At 37.5% G+C, this 21,268-nt stretch overlaps 2 protein-coding genes across 2 annotated transcripts; one reads left to right on the forward strand and one right to left on the reverse strand.

Moving 5' to 3' along the window:
* The first annotated feature begins 125 nt into the window (after positions 1 to 125).
* Positions 126 to 10,236, forward strand: LOC143292790 (dynein regulatory complex subunit 3-like). Its single transcript, XM_076603371.1, has 11 exons — positions 126 to 225; positions 1,832 to 2,023; positions 2,726 to 2,842; positions 4,690 to 4,856; positions 5,109 to 5,255; positions 6,113 to 6,232; positions 6,728 to 6,838; positions 7,357 to 7,533; positions 8,188 to 8,319; positions 8,728 to 8,922; positions 9,625 to 10,236. The coding sequence occupies exons 2-11, from the start codon at positions 1,864 to 1,866 to the stop codon at positions 9,874 to 9,876; spliced, it is 1,578 nt and encodes a 525-aa protein (XP_076459486.1). The 5' UTR covers positions 126 to 225; positions 1,832 to 1,863; the 3' UTR covers positions 9,877 to 10,236.
* Positions 10,237 to 11,275: 1,039 nt separating this feature from the next.
* On the reverse strand, positions 11,276 to 20,535 carry LOC143292791 (ATP synthase mitochondrial F1 complex assembly factor 2-like). Its single transcript, XM_076603372.1, has 8 exons — positions 20,362 to 20,535; positions 17,566 to 17,610; positions 16,018 to 16,163; positions 15,436 to 15,533; positions 13,634 to 13,714; positions 13,135 to 13,247; positions 12,212 to 12,327; positions 11,276 to 11,687 (listed from the first exon to the last, which is right to left on the reverse strand). Exons 1-8 carry the CDS (start codon positions 20,504 to 20,506, stop codon positions 11,544 to 11,546), a joined length of 888 nt encoding a protein of 295 aa, XP_076459487.1. The 5' UTR covers positions 20,507 to 20,535; the 3' UTR covers positions 11,276 to 11,543.
* Between the last annotated feature and the right edge of the window lie 733 nt (positions 20,536 to 21,268).

A 21,268-nucleotide genomic window follows, 5' to 3' on the forward strand; every position in this document is an offset into this window, starting at 1 on the left:
ATACTATATATTGCTCAGCATTATTATCATTATTATTTCTAGTTATTGATATATAAAAAAATAATATTAAAATAAATCTTACAAAAATTGATAAAGGAACCGGATATACGGCTTTCCCATAGCAACGCTCGCCATCTTGGAAGCTTGGTGTTTCCGTCTGCTGGAGAGGAGTTTGTAAACAACAGAACTCAATCTTCAGTCAACAAAACCTGGACGGAATTTGAGGTAATGTGTGGCACGGCATGTACCGCGTGTGGCAAACAAATAATAGGAGACATTTCCTCGGTCGGCTGTTTGGTCGGATGAGAAGATTCACGGTGATAACAGGGGTAGAGGGGCATATTGGGGATGCTCACTGGTAACGTACGTTCCTCTTCTTCCACAGACAGCATACATTCGCAGATGATTTCTTTTCAGGCAATATGATAATAACTTATCGTACAACATAAAGAGAACTAATATATTGGTTCTCATGTATCAAAGGCTGACTTTACACTCTTAAGAGAAAGCATGTGCGTGCGTGCGTGTGTGTGTGTGTGTGTGTGTGTGTGTGTGTGTGTGTGATTTGCTGTTAGAATTAATTTATTCTGTGATATTGTAGCACTGTGCTGGTCAGGATTTAGTTATGTGTGTGGTGACTGGTTTTAAGACAGGACTGGCAGACAAAAGACAGCAATCAAATATAGGTATGATTTATATTTTATCAGAATTAATTATTTACCTGTCACTTCTAAGTATGAGTAACAATAAGATGGATATTCATTCTGTGTGTGTGTGTTGTTTTTTGTTTTGTTTTGTAGTTTTGTTTTTGTTGGTTTTTTGTTGTTGTTTTTTTGTTTTGTTTTTTGTTTTTTACTTCCCCCTTCTCTCTCTCTCTCTCTCTCTCTCTCTCTCTCTCTCTCTCTCTCTCTCTCTCTCTCGCCACACACACACACACACACACACACACATATATATATATATATATATATATATATGTATGTATGTATGTCATGTAATCATTTGTTAATGCATGCAATTTGAGTGTTTTAGATCAGTTATGAATATCCATCCAAACACCAATGAAATGTTATTGTCATTACGCCTTCCTCTCCAGTATCCTAATGCAATGATGTCTTTGGCCAGTAATGATACATTCATTCATTTGTTCTCCATCTGCCCCTATTTCTTCCTCTATATCTGGGTCTGTGATGTAATCTCAATGTCCATGTCTCTGTGTCTGTCTGTCTGTCACTCGCTCTCAGTACCTCCCCTTCTCTCCCCCACTCCCCCCCCCACCCCACCCACTCTCTCTCTTAACCCCATCTCACCTCCCCTCTCTCTCTTTTTCCTTTACAGTATCTTCCTTCTTTTCTTTCTTTCTTCTGTCTCTCTCCGTTATTCAACCCTGCATGTAGTATGTTTCTCTGGAGGGTTGTGCATTTTCAATGTTCTTTTTTGTTTTTATTGTTGTTGATGTTGCCATGTGATGTGTGTGTATTTACTTGTTTTCTTGTATCCCATAGACTAATTTGTAGATTTTTTCATGAGGATAAGATGAAGACAGGCCAATAAGTGCTTATTCCTTTTTGCTCAAGAAAAAAAAAGGTTTCAGTTTCAATTTCAGTTTCTCTCAATCTCTCCATCTCCCTTTCTCTGACTTTTTGAATCACTGTCTTCAGTATACAAAGCATTTCTCATTCTGTAAATTACTCAGATATGAACAAGATTTTTTTTTTATTTCACTCATATTTTATAGGTATATGTGCTGACATCTTCCAAAGGCTTCCACAATGAGTCGCCTATACGATACAGTGGAGCCGTCAGTCATTGACTCACTCATATTTTATAGGTATATGCTGACATCTTCCAAAGGCTTCCACAATGAGTCGCCTATACGATACAGTGGAGCCGTCAGTCATTGACGAGGAGATGCTGATGCGAGCAGTTGAAGAACAAGGCCCAAAGGAAGAAGCTGGGAAAATTGCAAAAACAGAGGGCATGGACTTCGGAGATGTTTCATCTCTCAGACTGGATTTTAAGAGTAAGATATGATTTCTATGGGGAAAGAAAGCTTTATGGAACAAGAAGAATAATTACATAATCTGACATTAATCCCAAAATACTAGCTTGTATCATCATGTATAATTTACTGCTCTTGCAGATCCTTGTTATGCAATGTGTTGTTACTGCATTGTGCTAGATACCATCATTAGTGCATATGCAATTATTCAAACTTGATACCAGGCCTGATTTACTTATGGTCCATTGTATATATTTTTTAATATGTTTTCATTGTTTAAAAAGATTTTGTATGTGTGTGTGTGTGTGTGTGTGTGTGTGTGTGTGTGTGTGTGTGTGTTGTTGTTGTTGTTGTTGTTGTTGTGTATGAAAGGCATGTCCATTGATATGAATATGTTCATGGAAATGACAAGATCAGGAAATATCACCCTTTCATTTATGCATTAGAACAATTTTGTCAATTTTAGCTCTTTTTTTTCTTTTTTTTTTAGAATACTTATGAAAAATATCTTTTGGTTTCCTGCTGTAGTCTTTTGAAAAAAAAGAATGTTCCTTTGTCCATTCAAGAACTGCATAAAACTAAAAAAAATTATGGTGTGGAATGCATGTAGATTGACTGCAGTTCAATCACATTTTTCAAGTTTGATCTTTAGAGTACAGAAAACATGAATGTCTTCAATATCCAATGCATTTTGAGACATACAAATTATTTATGTGATGACAGACATACTCAAGATTGATGGACTCTGGGAATTCATCAACTTGACCAAGCTGCAGCTGGACAACAACATCATTGAAAAAATCGAAGGCATTGACATGCTGGTGAATCTTGTCTGGCTTGGTAATCAAGATTATGATTTTTTTAGTGTATGTGTGCATGTGAGAGTGTGTCTGGGTGTAAATTCTACCAGTGTGTGGCATCATAAGAGGAATTTAATCAAGCGTATGTGAGGCAGGTGGGTTTTGTATGAGTTTCTGTACCAAACCTCTGCCACTCTCATTTCTGCCTTGAGTTAACCTTTTCAACACCCCATGATGTGTGTGTGTGTGTGTGTGTGTGTGTGTGTGTGTATGTCATAAATATGTGCTGCTATTTGCCTTCTGACATATATATACGTCTGCTTCATTTCATGATTTTTCAGTTACATTTTAAATTTGATGTGTCCGAAAAACCACCCATCGGAAGGCTTGATATTTCTACTTTCATTATCCGTGAGGAGCAACAGCCAATCACACTCTGTATGGTAATTACTCATTATTTTTGTCAGTACCCCTCTCATAAAATTTCAAGATGGCAGACGATGAAACACAAACTGGCTCTAGTGGCTGGAAACAGCAGCGTGTTGCAAACACCCTTTGTGATTTTGTCACCCAAAATGTTGCACAAGCTTTACAAGTCATTGAAAACAATGCCTTTTATACTTGATGCTAAGTGTCACATGGTTTACTTGACATGAATGAAAGTGATGATGTGCAGAGATGGTGGAGGGTGGGGGTAGAGATAAATGTTGAAATAAAAGGAGAGAGAGAGAGAGCAGACAGGAAGCCAAGAATAGCTCTGTGGCTGACCCAGAATTGACCTCAAAGACAACCAGTCCCATTATTCAGGGCAGGGAGGAAGTGTCTGATGAAGGGAGTGGATCAATGTTGCACACTTAATGAATCACTGGAGAAGTGTGGTTTTTTGAAAATCATGTTGGCGTTGATCAAAGAAGGGGGATCAGCAATTGCTATTGCCTGCAGGCAAAAATCTGAACTGTACTCACCCTCTCCCCTGCACTGTGTGCCAACTAGGTCACTGTTAAACAGTGATGTTGTCTGAAAGTGAGCATGAAGTGATTGGGCATGGCACTGGCAGACGTGTGTGTGTGTGTGTGTGTGTGTGTGTGTGATTTCTATTTCTTGAAAAAAAACTAAACTAAAAGAAATTATCTGCTTACCACATTGCTACTGCATTTACTAAGAAAATGTGCATGAACGATGAGCTGAAAATGTGAAGAATTCCAGAAGTTTGGATTACAATTCATGACTCTATGTACATATAAGGCACAGCAATATATTTAGTTTTTAGTTTTCATATATTTTCTGGATTCATGTCAGCTGCTCTTACTAACAATCTATAACATATTCAGAAAGTGTATGAAATATATTTTTCTCAAGATTACGGTTCACTCATTGCTAACCAGTCTGCTAAGTAAGCTTCAAACTTTCAGAAATTGATAGCGTGTTCATTTTCCTTCAAGAAAATGTTACTTTTTTGCAGCAGTTTGCATGCTAGAATTTTAGGTTAATTATTACCCTTCACAACCAAAAACCGCCTTGCCTGGCAAATAGCACGAGTCAAATTGATGCCCAGAACTAATGCTGTTCATGTGTATGCAGAGTATAGTATATAACTTTCACATATTGCACCTGTGGGTCATGATATGTATGTGTCTCACATATGTAATCATCAAGGAAAACAACAGTTTTGCTGCAGTGATTTGAAGAAATCAGGTATAACAGAAAATTGCAGCTGAAATATTTAGTTTTCTATCTACTTTTCTGCCCCATTGTAAAAGTGTATAATAAGTGTGTTCTCAGAGGTATTCTACACAATTGTAAACTTGTACAGATATCCATCAATGGACAACACTATGATGAACTTAGCTGGGTAAAAACTTTAGAGTTGTGTGACTCCTGTTGCAGACCTGTCATTCAACAACATTGAAGTGATCGAAGGTCTTGACAATCTGACCAAACTGGAAGATGTGACTCTTTACAACAACCGCATCAGCCGTATTGAGAACATGGACACACTGGTCAACTTGCAAGTCTTCTCCATAGGAAACAACGACCTCAAAGAACTAGAAAATGTAAGTATTTTTTTCTTTTTCTTCGTGAAGTAGTGCAAGTATGCATGAATGCAAGAAATGATTTGATTAACATTATGCAAATGTGCATGAATGCAGGAAAAAGTCTAGCATCAAATTAGAGTTTGTTTTATTTCAAGATTAGGAAAAGACTGTTTACACTAAAGTCTAGCATTCATAATAATGAGAGATAAAGGTCCATTTGATTTGGTTGAATACAATTTAGTAAAAAGCTATAATATGTTTCTGTTGCAGATCACATATTTACGGAGATTCCGAAAGCTCAAAACACTGAATCTGAGCAACAATCCCTTCTGTGAATTTGACAACTACAAGCAGTACGTTGCAGCTTTCCTACCTCACCTGGAGTTCTTGGACTATCGTCTTTTGGATGACCAAACTGTGAGTATTTTTATTACACAGTAATAGCATCCATATACATGCTGTACTGCATGTTTTGTTTGTTTGTTTGTTTGCTTTACTGCTGATAAAGATTGAATCACAAAAACCATCAAGTCAACACACGGTCACTGAGTGATGTGTAACTGCACATTCATGTTAAACATGTGTATGATCTTTTTTTCTACAACAATTGTTGGTTTTCATTTTCTAATACAGTTATATTATTAGATTGTTATGAAAGTTTCAAATGATTAAAACGGTTGAAAATTTTAATGAAAAAGGACTTGTGGATCAATAAATCTGAGACTATTGAGATTTTTTCAAATCAGTGCATGTAAACAAAACTTTGATAATTAAGATTACTGGCTCTTTGGCACCTTTATAGCCATCAGAAAAGAATATTTTGAGTATGACAAAATGACATGGAATGCAATTATTGAAATCAAGATCATTGCCAGTGTGCCTTTTCCTTGTTTGCTTTAAAAATATTTTCCTTTTATGAGTCGTTGGTTGAGATTTGAGCACCATATAAGATTTCCTTTCATGAAGTAATGTTTTAAAGGATTTCATTCTGAGTAAGACAGTGTCACCTGTGCTGTCACATGAATATCAGTATCAAATTATGTGCTTGTTAATCATTATGCTCGTACATTCATCAGTGTTTCATTTCTGTTGTTAAATGAAAACCAAAAATAACGGTTGTTGTCTGGATCTATGGCAGTACCCAGTATTATGACATGCCAAAAATAATAAAAGTATAATTACAATTTGTTGTTTGAATCTGTGATGATGGATGTTATGACATGAGGTACAGCAGATAAATACTTTGTGGACATTTATTTTGATTCTCTTTGCAGAAAGCAGCAGCTTACGAACGACACATGATCCAGATTGAAGAGATGCTAGACAATGAGAAAAAGGCACAGGCACGAGAAGAGGAGGCTCAAAGGCAGGCAACAGAGTTAGAACTGCACAAGGTAAATATATTGGAGTCTTTTAAAAATACTGATGGGAAAAAAAGTGAGTTTGTGTTGCAGGTGTGAACATGTGGCTTGGTGTTTGTGGCTGAATGGATAAATGCATTTTGTATGTAGGTGTGTGTGTGTGTTTGTGCTTGTGTGTGTGTGTGTGTGTGTGTGTGTGCGCGCGCGCTATTACTTGTTTTGAAAAACAAAATATATGTAATATTGCAGTAGTAAGACCAAAACTGAAGATATCAAAGTGATTCTGGGTAACATGAATTCAGAAATATGCTGAAAACCAATTTAAAATTAAAGCATTGTTACTCCAGAGAAGGTAGCAGGAAAGATTTGTGAGATGACGGGAGAGGGGGACGGAGAAGAGGAAGAGAGATTTATATGTATCAGCTATTATTCTGATCACTTTTGTTGAAGCGAAAGAGTGTGATTCATTTCCAATATGCATAAAAATTTACTTGTGGTCATTCATTATCTTTAATAACTGAATTTCAGAAAGCCTTTGTGGAGCTTCTGAATGGGCCTCATCTGTTTGAAAGTATGTACTCTGAAGATGTGGAAGGCCAGAAGCTGAAGGAAATGCCAGGCGTGGATGAAATCCTGGTTACATATCCTTTTCAGAAATTGTCTTTGTCTGCACAGATGTTCTTTTGTTTTGCAACAACTACATAATATATGTGTCAAAAATTATGAAGAGTACAACCTCTGCATTTATTAAGACAGAAGGAGAATGAAATGGACAAAACAGTCTCATGCTGACATTTACTTATTTGTGTTCTAAATTATATGGTTGCCATCATAATGTGTGTGTGTAAGTACAAGCATGTGTTTGTTATATTTTTGCATAAAAATTATGTCACTTTCAAATAATGAAAATCAAACAGCATTCCTTCATACATTTTTCTTGCCACAGCAGTTGTTGCTTTACTATTGAATGATCAAATAAACATCAACAGAAAGCAATCATACCACTCCTTTTTTAAGACCACCCACCCCCAAATTATTTTCAATGTCAAATACTGTAACCAAAAAGAAAGAGAAAAAAACCCTGTAATGTTTACCACAGAAACACACTGTTAACCTACTGATGAGCTTTGTTCTCGGATGGTCCTTAACCACATTGCACCTTCAGTGAGAAGTTCACTGCTATCTGCCAGCAAATCTTCGAGTACGGTCTGCAAGAGCACAAAAAGCGGGATGCGGAAGTGGCCATGTTTTGGGACTGTGTGGAGGAGGCCAAGTCAGAGAACAAAGAGCTGGGCATGAAGGCTGTGGACGAATTCATGCTGGAAAAGAAGCGGGTCAGTTAAGGTCATGAATGAGAAGAGAAATGGGTGAAACAGGATAAGTGAGAATAGCAATAATTCCAAGCTTCTTTGAAAAAACAAATCATACTCGTTAATGTCTGCATAAGTTTTTGGTGTTGACTCCCCCTCCCAAAATACATAATGATAATAATAATAAATCATAAAAGATTTGCAGCTTTGTTTTGATGTGCTCATACAGCGAATCTCAAAAGAAAGAGCACAATTGCTGTTACATCCAGGCCACTATGACTCAGTAAATTTGCTCAAGATTGCAGTAAATTTGGCTTTGTGACAATCTTGCATAAATTGCCAAGAATCTATTCATCACATCTGCATGAATGTGGACTACTTTTGTTTGGTTATGAAGAGCAAGTACTGCATTACACCTGCAAATGGGTATCATTTTTAGGTAAGTCTATACTGCCATCTATGTGCAGTACATTTTTTTTATATTAATCTATCATATCTGGGTTAACTAATCAAGTGTATCTGGAATGCTTTGAATACACCAGCAATCATGAGCAGATGCAGTTGTGTAACTCTGTTTCAAAATTCACAATTGTATTCCACATATACGAAAACAAAAAAAATGCAAACAAGAAAAACAAATTCTGGAAAAAAAGTAAAGAAATTGCTATCATTGTGCAGATGTTTGCAGAGCTGAGTCAGGTGACTGACCCAAAGATGATGGAGCAACGAGTGAGTGAATACAACGCTGGAGTTACAGAATTGTGGGACAAACTGATGGGACTGGAACTGCAGCTGGTGGATCAGCTGGAGGTATGACAACATATATATAGGGAGTGAGCAGAAAAAGAACACATGGTGGGTGCATGTTTGAGAAATTCACAACTGTAAAGCACTCACACATACGCATTCACATAGGATATGGTGGGGTAGGAGGCTGATGCATGCATTTGAAAAAAGAGAGAGAAAAAAATTGTAAAAAAAGCCTGCAGTTGTCCTAATTAAAGTTTTGGTGATAATGATTGTCTGTGCAATGAAATAGTGCATACAAGTTTTGTAAGGCTTTACTGGCTTCTCTCTAAAACAAGAGATCATCTGGATCAGAAAGGCTGCAGGGACCAGATATTCCCCTCCATTTACAGCAGCCACAGAAGTTATATATGCTGACAAGTTTCAGATGTATTATTTTTTATATATACTGATTTATCTAATATTTCGCAGGAGGTGATTCAGAACTTTGACCGCAACATGCAGGACCTGGTGTCCACCTTCATTGAGCAGCTGCAAGGATTCCTGTCCCAGGCCAGAGATGCAGAGAACGTTCACAATGAACGGATGCTGGAAATCGCACAAATCACACTGGATAAAGTGGCAAAGAATGAACTTGACGATGAGATTTCTGAAGATTTGAGAATGGTAAGTGAAGAGGAAGAGAGTGAGGAAAATGGAGAATTAGGAGTAGGTGGCTTTTTATTTTCCATCACCAGTACGCTTGCTTTTGGTTCTTGCTGTTTACTACTTCTTTCTTTAAACTATGAAAGAATTTTCACCCTGACACATTTACCAAACCAAACAAAAAGCATTATTATTGTAAAACATTCCTAACTGTTGAGATATTATTTCCTATATCTTTACAGTACAGTGCATTTGCATTCACACATCGGTTAATATTAGAACAATATAAATATGGTCTTTATCTGAAATTCAAAACAAAGTATTTACCTTCTTTTTTTTTCTTTTTTTTTACCTTTTCTTAAAAAGGAAATTACACCTTTTCTTGCATTTTGTTCATAAAAAAACGAGTGTTTAATCATTTTATTGTGTGGGTGTGCACGGGTGTGTATGTGTTATCATCATTAATGATGGTGTTTTTACTGAAGTAATATTGATCACATGGTTTGGGGCACTGTTTAGGGGCTTAGTTTCTTCACTTACCTATTCTACTCCATCTTCATTGTTGGCTCTTTAAAACATCATCGTCATTTTGCATTTTCTTCTTTATTTTCATCTTTTCTTCTTTCTATTTTATTGTCAACCCTATGAACTTATTTCCCTTGACTGAATCGCTATTAATTTGTTATCAGTGTTATCATCATGATGATCCTGTTATTGTTCCAGTTGTTTGTGGATAAAGATACCATCATGAATGCTGTCTCCACCTCTCATGATGCTCATCTGCTCAAGATAGACAACAAAGAAGATGACATTGTGACACGCATCAACAACTGGCTGAAGAGCATGATTGAAACAATCCACGACGAACAGGAAATTCAGCGGAACCGGTCTCGAGTGACAGAGATCAACCATCTAATTGACCACCTGCGAGAGGAGATTGACAACTTGGAAGTGGGAGGTGGCCATACTTACTGACGTGAACAGTGACAAACAATGCATATCTGGAGAATGAAAGAGAAAAGAACACACAAACTGTGACTGTTAATGAAGGCTGTACAAGAAGGTATCATTTTCATGTGAAAATAAAACGCTGGCATATTCAAACAATCAGTGACAAGTACTAAGTACAGCAAGATGGTATTCTTCTGATGTTTTTGTTTTCTGCGATAACTACAAACTTTCTTGGGACAGGTTTTCTCCCCTTATTTTTCTCAGAGATCAGGTTTGCATGAATTGGATAAAGATGAAGTCGATTTGAAAACTGCTTCTCATGAAGCATGGACTATTGAAACAGCTGTTTTCTTTTGACTAGGGAAACACCAGCAGGGTTATCCAGGGGATCTTAGTGCTAAGTCTGTGTAGCAGTAAGAATTTTTCTTAGTCTGTTCTACCAAAAGGAAAAGCAATATAAAACATCAGAAAATATTTTTTCCTGATACATTCTTTTTACTTCTATTATTTTCTGCTTGTCCACTGTGGCTTTAATTTTCTTTATCTACTTCAAGTTTTGTATCTATCTACAAAGTTTTTAGTTTTTGTATTCACCATCCATTAAAACATGAATTATTAGCTTGTTCACCCATCCATTCAACCAATTTTATTTGGGGTAAATTAAATATATGTATATATGTGAGAATCTTTGAAAGAAACAAAGATACAAAAAGTGAGTGAAACAATTTAAATGTCACCATTTTGTAGCCCATTTTTACCATTCATAGATGTTTTTGTAAATAGTTTGTTTTCAGTGCTGTTGAGAATATCTATTTACAATCACTGGTCAAAATAAAAACAGAACATCACATTAGTGTGGCAATGGTTGATAACCCAAATAAAAGGATGCAAACAAAACTTACAGATAGATGCACCCACACACACCAACTGATGATGCAGTACTAGTTCCTTTTCCTTGTTAAAAAAACTATGCAAGTTTTGAGGTTGAATTACGGAACTTTCTTTTGCGGACATAAAATGATTAAAATAAGGCATAAAATGTAAAATAAGATCAATCAGCAGCAGAAAATTCAGTATTCATATAACACCAATACACGTTTCAAATTTAATTCTGCCTTAGCTCAAGAAAAAATGGTACAGCAAACCACAAACTCTGTGCGCGCGCGCGCATGTGTGTGTGTGTGTGTGTGACACAGAGAGAAAGAGACACAGACAAAGAGAAGTGTCGTTGGTTATTGTTTTTTTTAATCGCCCTATCTTGGACAGACACTGTATGGATGTCTGAACTGAAGACAGAGCTACCCATACAAAATGAAAACCTTGAAATACATTTATTAAAATGTGTTGACCTAAATCACCCAGTTCTTACTTCATGAAGTAACAGAACCAGTTCATTTCTCTTCATCAATATGTAACGCATTACTTCTTTTCAGAATCAAATTTTTATTTCAGGATGATGACTCACTGGTTGATTGAGGATTGAAGAGATTCACAACCAGTCATAAAACATGAAGTGCCACTTGAAATCACTATCAATGGCTTTTATACTCCTGCACACACACTCTTTTTCCAGTATGAATACTGACACACTTGCTCATGCACTAATGCTCCCAGATATTTTCTCTCCAAGTCATCTACAAGCACACTGGTGACCACTGTCATCATTGTCCATCCCAGCATGTCCAGAAACATCATGACACAGGTAATGAAGCCTTCTGTCGCACTGTAGTGTTTTCACTGCACCAGTGCACGAAAAGAGTGGCAGCCGCAAGCCTTGACTGAAGTTCGTACTTGTCCACATCATGCAGCCATTCAATAGAACCCCAGCGTTGTGCCTGAAACCGATAGCAGTGGAAAAGGTTAAAATATGGAGGATAAACAAATTTATCAAACCACAAGAAAAAATAATAACATTGAAACAATTCCTTTACCTGATATCCTGTCATGTGCCAAGGTAATCATTACAACAGAGACATTTCTGAGTACTTGCAGCCCAATCTAATCTTGAATCTGTCCCCTGATGAAAGTTCAGTTCGTTTCTGTTCTGCACTGAACTTCCCTTATGTAAAGAAAAGACAAAATCAATAGATTCTGTTCAGGAGGGACAGATTCAAGATTAGATTGGGGTGCAACATGAGGAAAGTGGATATCATTTGAAAAATAAATTCATCTGACTCTATGGCAAAAGTTAATCTGATTGTTAGAATATTTTCAACTTGCAGAAGCTAATAATACACCAGTTAATAGTCTCCACTGCTACCATAAAGTTTGCTGAGATCCTTCCTTTGATTAACAGTAATCACTCAGTTTCATAATTGTCATTACATGAGCCCAGGTAAAAAACTTATTTGCAACATACCTGGAAAAGGTTTTCCAATGTGGCCAGTTCAACAGCCTTTTCGACAGTGATGTGACGGTCCATTAGAGCCATGACCAGCAGCAAGGACCGGACGTTATCAACAGCATATTCATAACCTGCACATACCACCTGTATGTACCAACTATGATCAGTTCTTTTCAGTTACAAGTCTCTGCCTATCACGTGCTCAACATATGAATATTATGATACATAGTTACCCTTCCAAGATCCAAGAGGAAAATATTAATATTCATATTACAAAATTCATTCATTTTCATTCATTCATTCATTCATTTATGTAAGTTTCCATGATAAATAACAATGCAAAAATGAGCAAGAAAACGTTTGTACTGGTTCTTCATTCAATAGGACAAAATAACACTACTGCTACTAATATTAATGTCACTGCTACACATACAAATTAGCACAAACTGGGTCTGTACCCAGCAACGACAAATGATAATGTTTTTGTTCTTTCTCATGAAAACTGTCCTTCATTTCCATCTTGCAATCATCTCATTGACAATCTCTGTAAGCCATTTAATTCAGTCACCAAAGTGGAAGTAGTCTAAATCAACTGGTGTTCACAATGCTTGACGATGAAGTTTAAGTTTCTAAATGACAATGTAGAATCAAACAGCAACTGAGCCGACCAGGAATGAAGTGGAATGGATGTCAAAACACTAATTCTTTTCACTAACTTAAGGATGAAAAAGACAGAATCTTCCACCCCAACCCCACAGGCAAAGGTTGCAAATACAACCATGCAAAATTTCATTGAATATATAAATAAATCTCAACACTAATTTCTCTTTATTCACTTTTGTCAAACAAAAACAAAGATCAATCCCCATAATCCCCTTAATTCAATTTCCTCTTACAACAACAAACAATATTAGATATATCGTAAAATAATGATGTACCAAATAATGCCCAGTCACTGTAAGACAGCAGATGTCGGCGGATGATATCCTTAGATTCCTTTGTGACATGCGGTATGGTTATGCCATATGTGCTTGCAAGAGTAAGGTTGTATCTGAAAAAAAAAACAAAAAAAAAAAAACCCACACCAATTATTAATGAATATTTACTGTTAATCTTTACATATAAATATATGTGCAAATGTAGGCTCACATCAAAATGAACAACATATATATGTATCAATTACATTAAATTTACAACCATTATCAGATTATGTATCAATTACATTAAATTTACAACCATTATCAGATTATGTCCAGTCCAAAATATCCCTATGTGTGTGCATGTGTGTCTGCGCACAGTCTTCTTTGTATGACAGAAGATTTTATAGAAGAAAATGGTTAAACACCAACACCTGCCTCTACCAAGGGCTAGGATTAGGAAACAGGACAAGTACAATATTCAATCACTGTATTTTCTTCCTATCATTTATATTTTCACCTGTCATTTGCCCACTGCAGAATGGGATCCCACTGTGCAGCTTGCAGTTCATTCAGTTCTGGTGGTTCCTGCAGCCTGTAACTGTAAACAAAGAGCTTGGGATACTATCAAATCAAGTTTAGCATGAATACTAACAATACACATGTGGGGGTGTAACTGTCTAGTCTGTTACATATTTTTGTTACAATTGACCAAACTTTACAAATATCTTCATATTTGTGTGTATGTTAAAAGACCAACCACACATTCACAGTAAATCAGTTGCTTTTTTTCAAACATAAAAACAATTTAAGCAAAAATACTTTGTATCAATCAAATGTTTCACAAGTTAGACCTAAACAGGCAAACAAATATTGATCAGTCATGTTTTTTTTAGTTTCACTTAATACTTATGATCTTTTTTCTCCAAACAAAGATTACACATGCACAAACTGAGATTTGTTCAGACACTGGTCACTAACATAATCTGTGCCTCAAGGTCAAAAGCACCTACTCCCATGCTTTTCGGCAGCATTGGGATTTAACCCTTTTGCTGCCAGGAAAATAAGATTTAAGTGAAATCTATTTGCCAGGGTTTTTTTTCACAAAAAACAGGTATGTATTTTCAAAAAATTCTGTGCTCTTTGTTACTGGAGAAAGACCCATAAAAGTATATATTTTCTGAAAGGTAAATAAATAAAGATTACAAAACACATGATGTTTTCCCATTTTATATATTTTCAGTGATATGCTGTTGTTTTGAAAACAGTGTTTTATTTTTTGTCACATTTTCAACTTGTTCGTTACAAACATTAGTCAGGTAATTTGCACTAAAATATCATGTTTTCTGGACAAATGGATAATACCTGCACACACAAATTATACCAGAAAAACCACAATAAAGAAAAAAATTATTAAAAAGTGACAGATACACAATGCATTTTGACTTCTCCAAGTGATAATATGGATGTGGGGCCACACCCTCTCGGTCTCTGCCCTTCTCCTCTTCACCCCTCTCACACGGTCACTTCATCCAGTTCTCACTGGAGTGCCAAGAAAATCGCTCACACTGTATCCTGCTAATAATTTGGTCACTTTCTGCCGTCTGCTACAGCTGTACAGTCAGCATCACTCACTGACAGTTGTATCTTAGCCAGTCTCTTCATTGCTCCTTTATTTTCTATCAAATCATCCTACAAAAAATAAGTGTCTTCTCCTTCGAATTTACGCTTCAATTCTTACTGAGCATCAGCTAAAGAAAGCAATCTTGGTTGATTTTGGGCAACACGATCACATGTCTTGAGCACAGAGTCCGACATTTTGTTGAGTGAGCAAGGAGAGGAGCCAGGCAAACACGCGGCAGTAACCCAACCAGAACGTTCAAATAAAGGACTGCCTCATGACGTAGATGGGGTTTCTAGCTATGGATAGAATCTAGAAAGATTCCCCAAGCTAAAGCTACCAGTATTTTTGTCAACAAACTCAATGCAAACCAGGGAAAAGTCTGAACATTTCGATGACAAGTTATCTCGTCATTGTGGCAGCAAAGCGTACATGCTTGCGCTGACAAGTTATCTTGTCATATAAGCAGCCTAAGGGTTAAGAAATGAAATATCCAAAATACTGTTTTGAAATGATTTAGTCAAAAGCATGTAGCAATGTGCTTCAAATCCTGAAACTTAAGCTCTGCTTTTCTTAGGTAATCACTAACAATGTCGGCATAACATTTCACTGGTTAATCTAAATACCATTAATATGCCTCACTCCACTGCAAAATCTTGATCATAATTTTATCATTCCATCACACACACTCAAATACTTACAATATAGTGTCAGTTTCAAGGATGGAAACAATGTATTCTGTGAGTTTATGCCTGTTCTTCTGCAGTGGGTTGTCAAGGGCAGTGTTGCACAAATTTGTCTGTAAACACACACATGACATATTAATTAATATATATTATTTACAGTATTTACATGTCCATTTTATGATCTGGTGTGCACACTTTTAATTTTATGATATCTCTTTGGATACTTACTTTGCACACACTTTTCTGGTGCATACCTTTATATTTGTTAATGTTATTATTATTATCATTATCATTCTTGTTGTTGATCAGCTGATTGTTTGCCTGACTGATTAATCTATCAACTGATAGATAGATAGCTGATTTCTTAAAAGGCAAAAAACAACCACTTATTAATTTTTTATAATTATTGTTTTGACTGTTATTAGCACTCAAATAAGTAAAGACTAAAATGTTGTTAAATATATCAACACGGTTTTAGATTATCTCTTTAATTGCATAAACATGCGCATGTCTCTTAATTGTAACAAAACAAAGGATAGGAAAAATAAGCTAAAAACAGAAAGACCAACATTGTGGTGTGTGCAAGACAGGGCTCACCAAGTGCATGTTATGTCTTTTCACGGTTTTCTCCTGAGCATTCCACTCAGTGGCAACTGCCAGTGCCATTGCTTCATTTGGCACCCGAAACAAGTTTCCTGCTGGTGTGCGCAGCTTTCGTTTGTCCAGATTGACCTCATACCACCCTGAACATATACATGTTCTATGTTAGATAAGAGAATGAAATAGAAAACAGTAACAGCAAAATGAAATTGAATGAATAAATAGCATTGTAAAACATAATATTTTGCACTCTGTAGAATTTTGGAGATTATATCTTCCTTTTGATAACGTCAGTCCTCGTTCTCATCAACTGCTCAATGACCGCTAAACCTGGCATACAATAACTTGAATAACTTCACGACTGCATGCAAATTTGCAATGATAAATAAAAAGAATAAACTGAATCTAGACGACTAATCAGGCATTTCAAAGAGAAGATAATTTCTATGCATTAATAAAGTCTATTTCCACCTCCACAGAATGATACCCAAAAAGAAATCAAACAAAATACAGCTGGAAATAGCATGCTTATTCATTGTCTGCTAATACCTGTAAAAGAAATAAAATGGCTTATAAGTTAAACTTGTAGTCATGTAAATGAATAACTGTCCCAGCAACGACATATGTGGGTTTGGTCAAGATAAAAAGTCAATTATGTTCTCAGAAACTGAGCTGTCAAGTTTTTCTTACACCTAAGAGTGTCCCACTTTAGAGGAGAAGGCACTTTTATAACATTCCCTTCCTCATGGTTGTAAATCATCCAATGAAGTGTCTGCTGTGTATCCAGTTTGCCAGCTCTACAAAGAAATCAGTCAACTGATCAGTGACGAAAAGCATCAAAAATGTAAAAAAGCATGTGATTTCAGTCTATCGTCTGTCAACCCTGGGTTTCATGAAAGCTGTGGATTATTGGCTGTTGCCATTCCTATCAGTTGAACACTGTGAAACGTCAGTTCCCTGACAGGTCGGGGCCATGCCCACTTAGCCACCCTCTGTCTGGCCTTCCACCTATTGTCTTACTTCACTCCTCTCTCTCTCCTCCCCCTCTTCTCAAATTGTGAAAGTACCGTGCCTTCACAGTCAGCCATGGTCACTAGCTCAGAAATGATGTCTGACTGGATAGATTCCAGACTGATGTTTAATTGGATAGATGGACTGAAGAAAGTGTCCAATGTTGCTGTCAGTTTGAGTTTCATCACTGTAATTTCAGTTTAAACAAACTCACTGCAAGACAAGACAGATCCATCTCTCATTGTTATATTCATGTATAATCATCTACACAGCTTGCAAAGCTGTGTAAATCTGACGGAGACCATTGTCTTCACTAGACAAACCGTACAGTGCCTTTTTGGCGTGTCAGGCAAACCCTCTTTACATGTGCACCCCAAGTGGTCCGGTCCAGTTAGCAAATCATTTTTGAGAAGGAAGGAGTCTTCTACCTGACAAATACTCACTTAAATATTTTATAATCTAGACATTAATCCTTACTCAAAACCCTGAAATCATACTCTACCATAACAAAACACTCATGCATAAACTTCTTACCATCAGCTGTAGCTATAGATGCATTTCTGTAGAATTTCTTGACCTCTGTCAAAAAACAAAAAAGATAGAGTTATACCATGGAGTTTAATGAGTTACACCATGCGCTTAAAATAACTATAATTCTGTTTTATTTCTGGCAATAAATCTTCAATAAAATAAAAACAACGCCCTCCCCCTCCACTCCAGTAACACCCTCCTTAAAGAAAGACTCTTTTTCAAATTATGATTCTGTGTATGTTCATTCTAATCATTATGCATTAAAATTCAACTGCATCAGCGGAGGAGGAAGGTGACAGAATGGTCAAGATGTTTATCTGCTGATACAGAGTCAGCGAAAGTCTGAGTTCAATTCCCAGTCTCGCCCTTTCTCCCAAGTTTGACTGAAGAATCAACCTGAGAGTCCAGTTATTCGGATGACATAATAAACCAAGGTCCTGAGTGCAGCATGCACTTGGCGCACTGAAAAAGAATCCATGGCTACAGAAGTTTTATCTTCCTGCAAATTTTGTAGTAGAAATCCACTCTGATACAGTGATAGTGTATATATATATATACATATATATATATATATGATCATGGCCTGGCTTCGCTGACGAAGATCTAGGAAGGGCGTTGTCCATGTCTGATGCAGGCACGCTCATGGCTGACAAGGCCAATGCGGGAAAAGCATATATATCAAAATATATATATCCATCCACTCAAGGCCTGACCAGTATGTTGGGTTATGCTGGTGGTCAGGCATCCGCTCAGCAGTTGTAGTGTGACATATAAATAGGACTTGTCTGAACACAGTGACACCTCCTTGAGAAACTAAAACTGATTTTATCAGACTCAGTTTATCTTTGTGCACATTAACATTCTCTCTCACCTTGTGTGTCTGTGCTGCTTGTGTCTTTGTGTGTAACTTTGTCAGTCTATTTGTGCGTGCGTGCGTGCATGCGTGCGTATGTGTGTTTCTTTCATGGTTTTAACGTGTTTCCACTTGTGTGATATTACAATTAGCTGGATCTGAACTGCTGAAATACAATTTTATAAATAGGTGTGTATACCCTTCAGTTAAACTCCTTCCTACTTATACTTTACTTTGGTCCACCAATGTCCCTCACTGTAAATGAAATTATGTCAATTGTAAAACTATATGATTGTGAACCTTAAGTTACATTGTGACGTATATTGTGAAATCCATGTCATAGTCTAGCAAATTATCGAACATGATAATTAATACCTTTTCTCAGTCATGAATACAGAACGTCAGAAGCCACCATCAATCATCAGAGAAACTCAGAAAAAAGAAAAAAGCTAACATTTTCCCCACTGGTACACATCGCTCACAATAGAATAAGAGTGCAGGAGAGAGCCATTCATGTTGGGAATGGGAGGAAGAGACAAGAGAGGCGGAACAAATGAACATATTTTTTATTTGCAAGGAAAATTATTTCATACTGTAAGTACAAACTGTTATCCATCAGTTTTTGCATCTTGCGTCAGTGCATGCATGCAACAAAAAAACAACAAACAAAGAAAAAGCACTATATGGGATCAACCTGAAGAAGTCCGCCACCTTCGAAACCAAAGACAATGCACGAGATCCACTTCAGGCCAGCTTGTGGGTCTGGTCCCATCATGAATATTAAATATTATTTTTTGCGAATCCAGGGCAGTATCCACATTTCTTCCCCCTAACTCCTATGTGCAAGTATTGACTGAGTGAACATCCACATCTTGTTGTGAACACTAGTCATTCCGTCTTGAGCAGAAAAAATGTGGATACTGCCAAATCCAGATCAAAGACCGGCTTCAGAGATAGATTTAAGGCTAGGGCTGTGCTGATCGTTAGCCAGACTGGCCTAGCTGGAGATGCGAACACACCAGTCGACTGTGCCCCATCTCCCCTACCAGTTAAAAGCACATCCCTCAACAGACCAGTTAAATTGCGCCCATTAGCAACCTCCCACAAAACGACAATTTTCATCAACATGCTGCTGTTGGTCGAGTGGAAGAGGAAGAAGGAGGAAGGGATATCTACTCCCTATTTAACACTCCCCTTCAGCACGTCCACACAAACCCCTATCTAGGTATTCAACTCTCCGATGACCTTAAATGGAGCACCCACATTGCCTACCAGTACCACTGCAAAAAAGCAAACAGCACCCTTGGCTTCCTCAGGAGAAACCTGCGTTTCTGCCCCCTGCAATGCAAGAGAAATGCGAATCTATCCTTCATCAGACGAGCCCTCATGTATGGCTCCATCATATGGAGTCCTTACCTCAAACAGGATATTGATAAACTTGAAAAAGTGCAGCGCCTATCTGCCCGGTTCATTATAAATCCATAACACCCAGCTCCATCACCAAGATGCTTCACACTCTGCAACTGCCGACACTCTAACAGCGAAGACGTGATCTACGCCTCATCTTCCTCTACAAGGTAGTTGAGGGGTTGGTACCGGCCATACCACCTGCTGAGTACTTAACTCCACATAAACCTGGACGACTCATAAGGCCACGAACATTTTTTGTTAGCACAGTAAAAGACTGGAACCACACAGTGGAAGAAAACATAGTAAGAGCACCAACTCTTGAGATCTTTAAAAAAAACAACAAACAAACAAACAAACTATTAACATCTCAACAGTGAACCTGCTAAGCTGAGCACACCCCAACCCGTCGCGATAATGCCATAATCTTGGCAACAGCGATGTACTTAACAGATACAGCTCTATCGAACTTCATGCAGGACTATGGGATGGGGAGGAGTAAGTCGGTTAGAGTGGGAGGTGGGGGTGCCAAATCAAACCTCTAATATTTGTATATGGCCTGATACATCCATATGGCGATGAACTTTTCCATGTCTGTGATCCTTCAAACGTTGGCAGTTTTGCAGTTTTGTGCCTAGTTAGACTTGTCAGTCTTCGTAAAATGACGGTCAAGGGCGCTGCCATCTTGGACTGTAAATATCACGTGACTGTCTACAAGGGTGCGCACAAAGTAGTAGAGTGTCTTTGTACTGAAAAAAGACAGATATGCAGTATTCCAATGAACTGATAAAGGCACAGTTGAGCCGATGATGCATCCCTTATTTCTCTGTTGCGCTCTTCTGAACTGGGTGTGAATAATCATGAAAACGTTTCCATGCAGTTTTGTATGTTTGTGTTTCCAAGCAACGAACACGATTACGAAATATTCAAATTTGACGTGCTTGACTGATCTCAGTTCTGCATGAATGGAATTCGACAGGCCCTCCTTCATTCAGTCCATATCTCCACACACACGCAGCGCGCGCGCGCGTGCAATACACTGAAATTTGGTTCCAGTTTCAGTTTCCCGGGCATCAAAGCATGCGGACGGCACTGATTCAGTCCATAGACACTAATATGATACGATGATACCAAAGGAAATTCTAGTGTCTATGTTCAGTCATACGCATGACATCACATCTGCTTCTTAGAAAGTAATTAAAAGGGAGCCGGCTATTGGAGCAAACTCACTGATGCCTAATCGGGCCTACGTACACACCAAAAGTAACCTGCTGCAGTGACACTGAGCCGCAGTTTTGCCACTGTGTCCATCTCTTCTGGACGGAGACAGAGAGAATGTTTCTTTTGTCGACTTTTTTTTGTGAAGACCTTTAAAGACACTACTCAATTTCAAGGACGTCTGCGCACGCACACACACACACACACACACACACACACACATTGGCA

This window comes from Babylonia areolata, chromosome 18 (genome assembly GCF_041734735.1).
Source record: "Babylonia areolata isolate BAREFJ2019XMU chromosome 18, ASM4173473v1, whole genome shotgun sequence".
Lineage (NCBI taxonomy): Eukaryota > Metazoa > Mollusca > Gastropoda > Neogastropoda > Buccinidae > Babylonia > Babylonia areolata.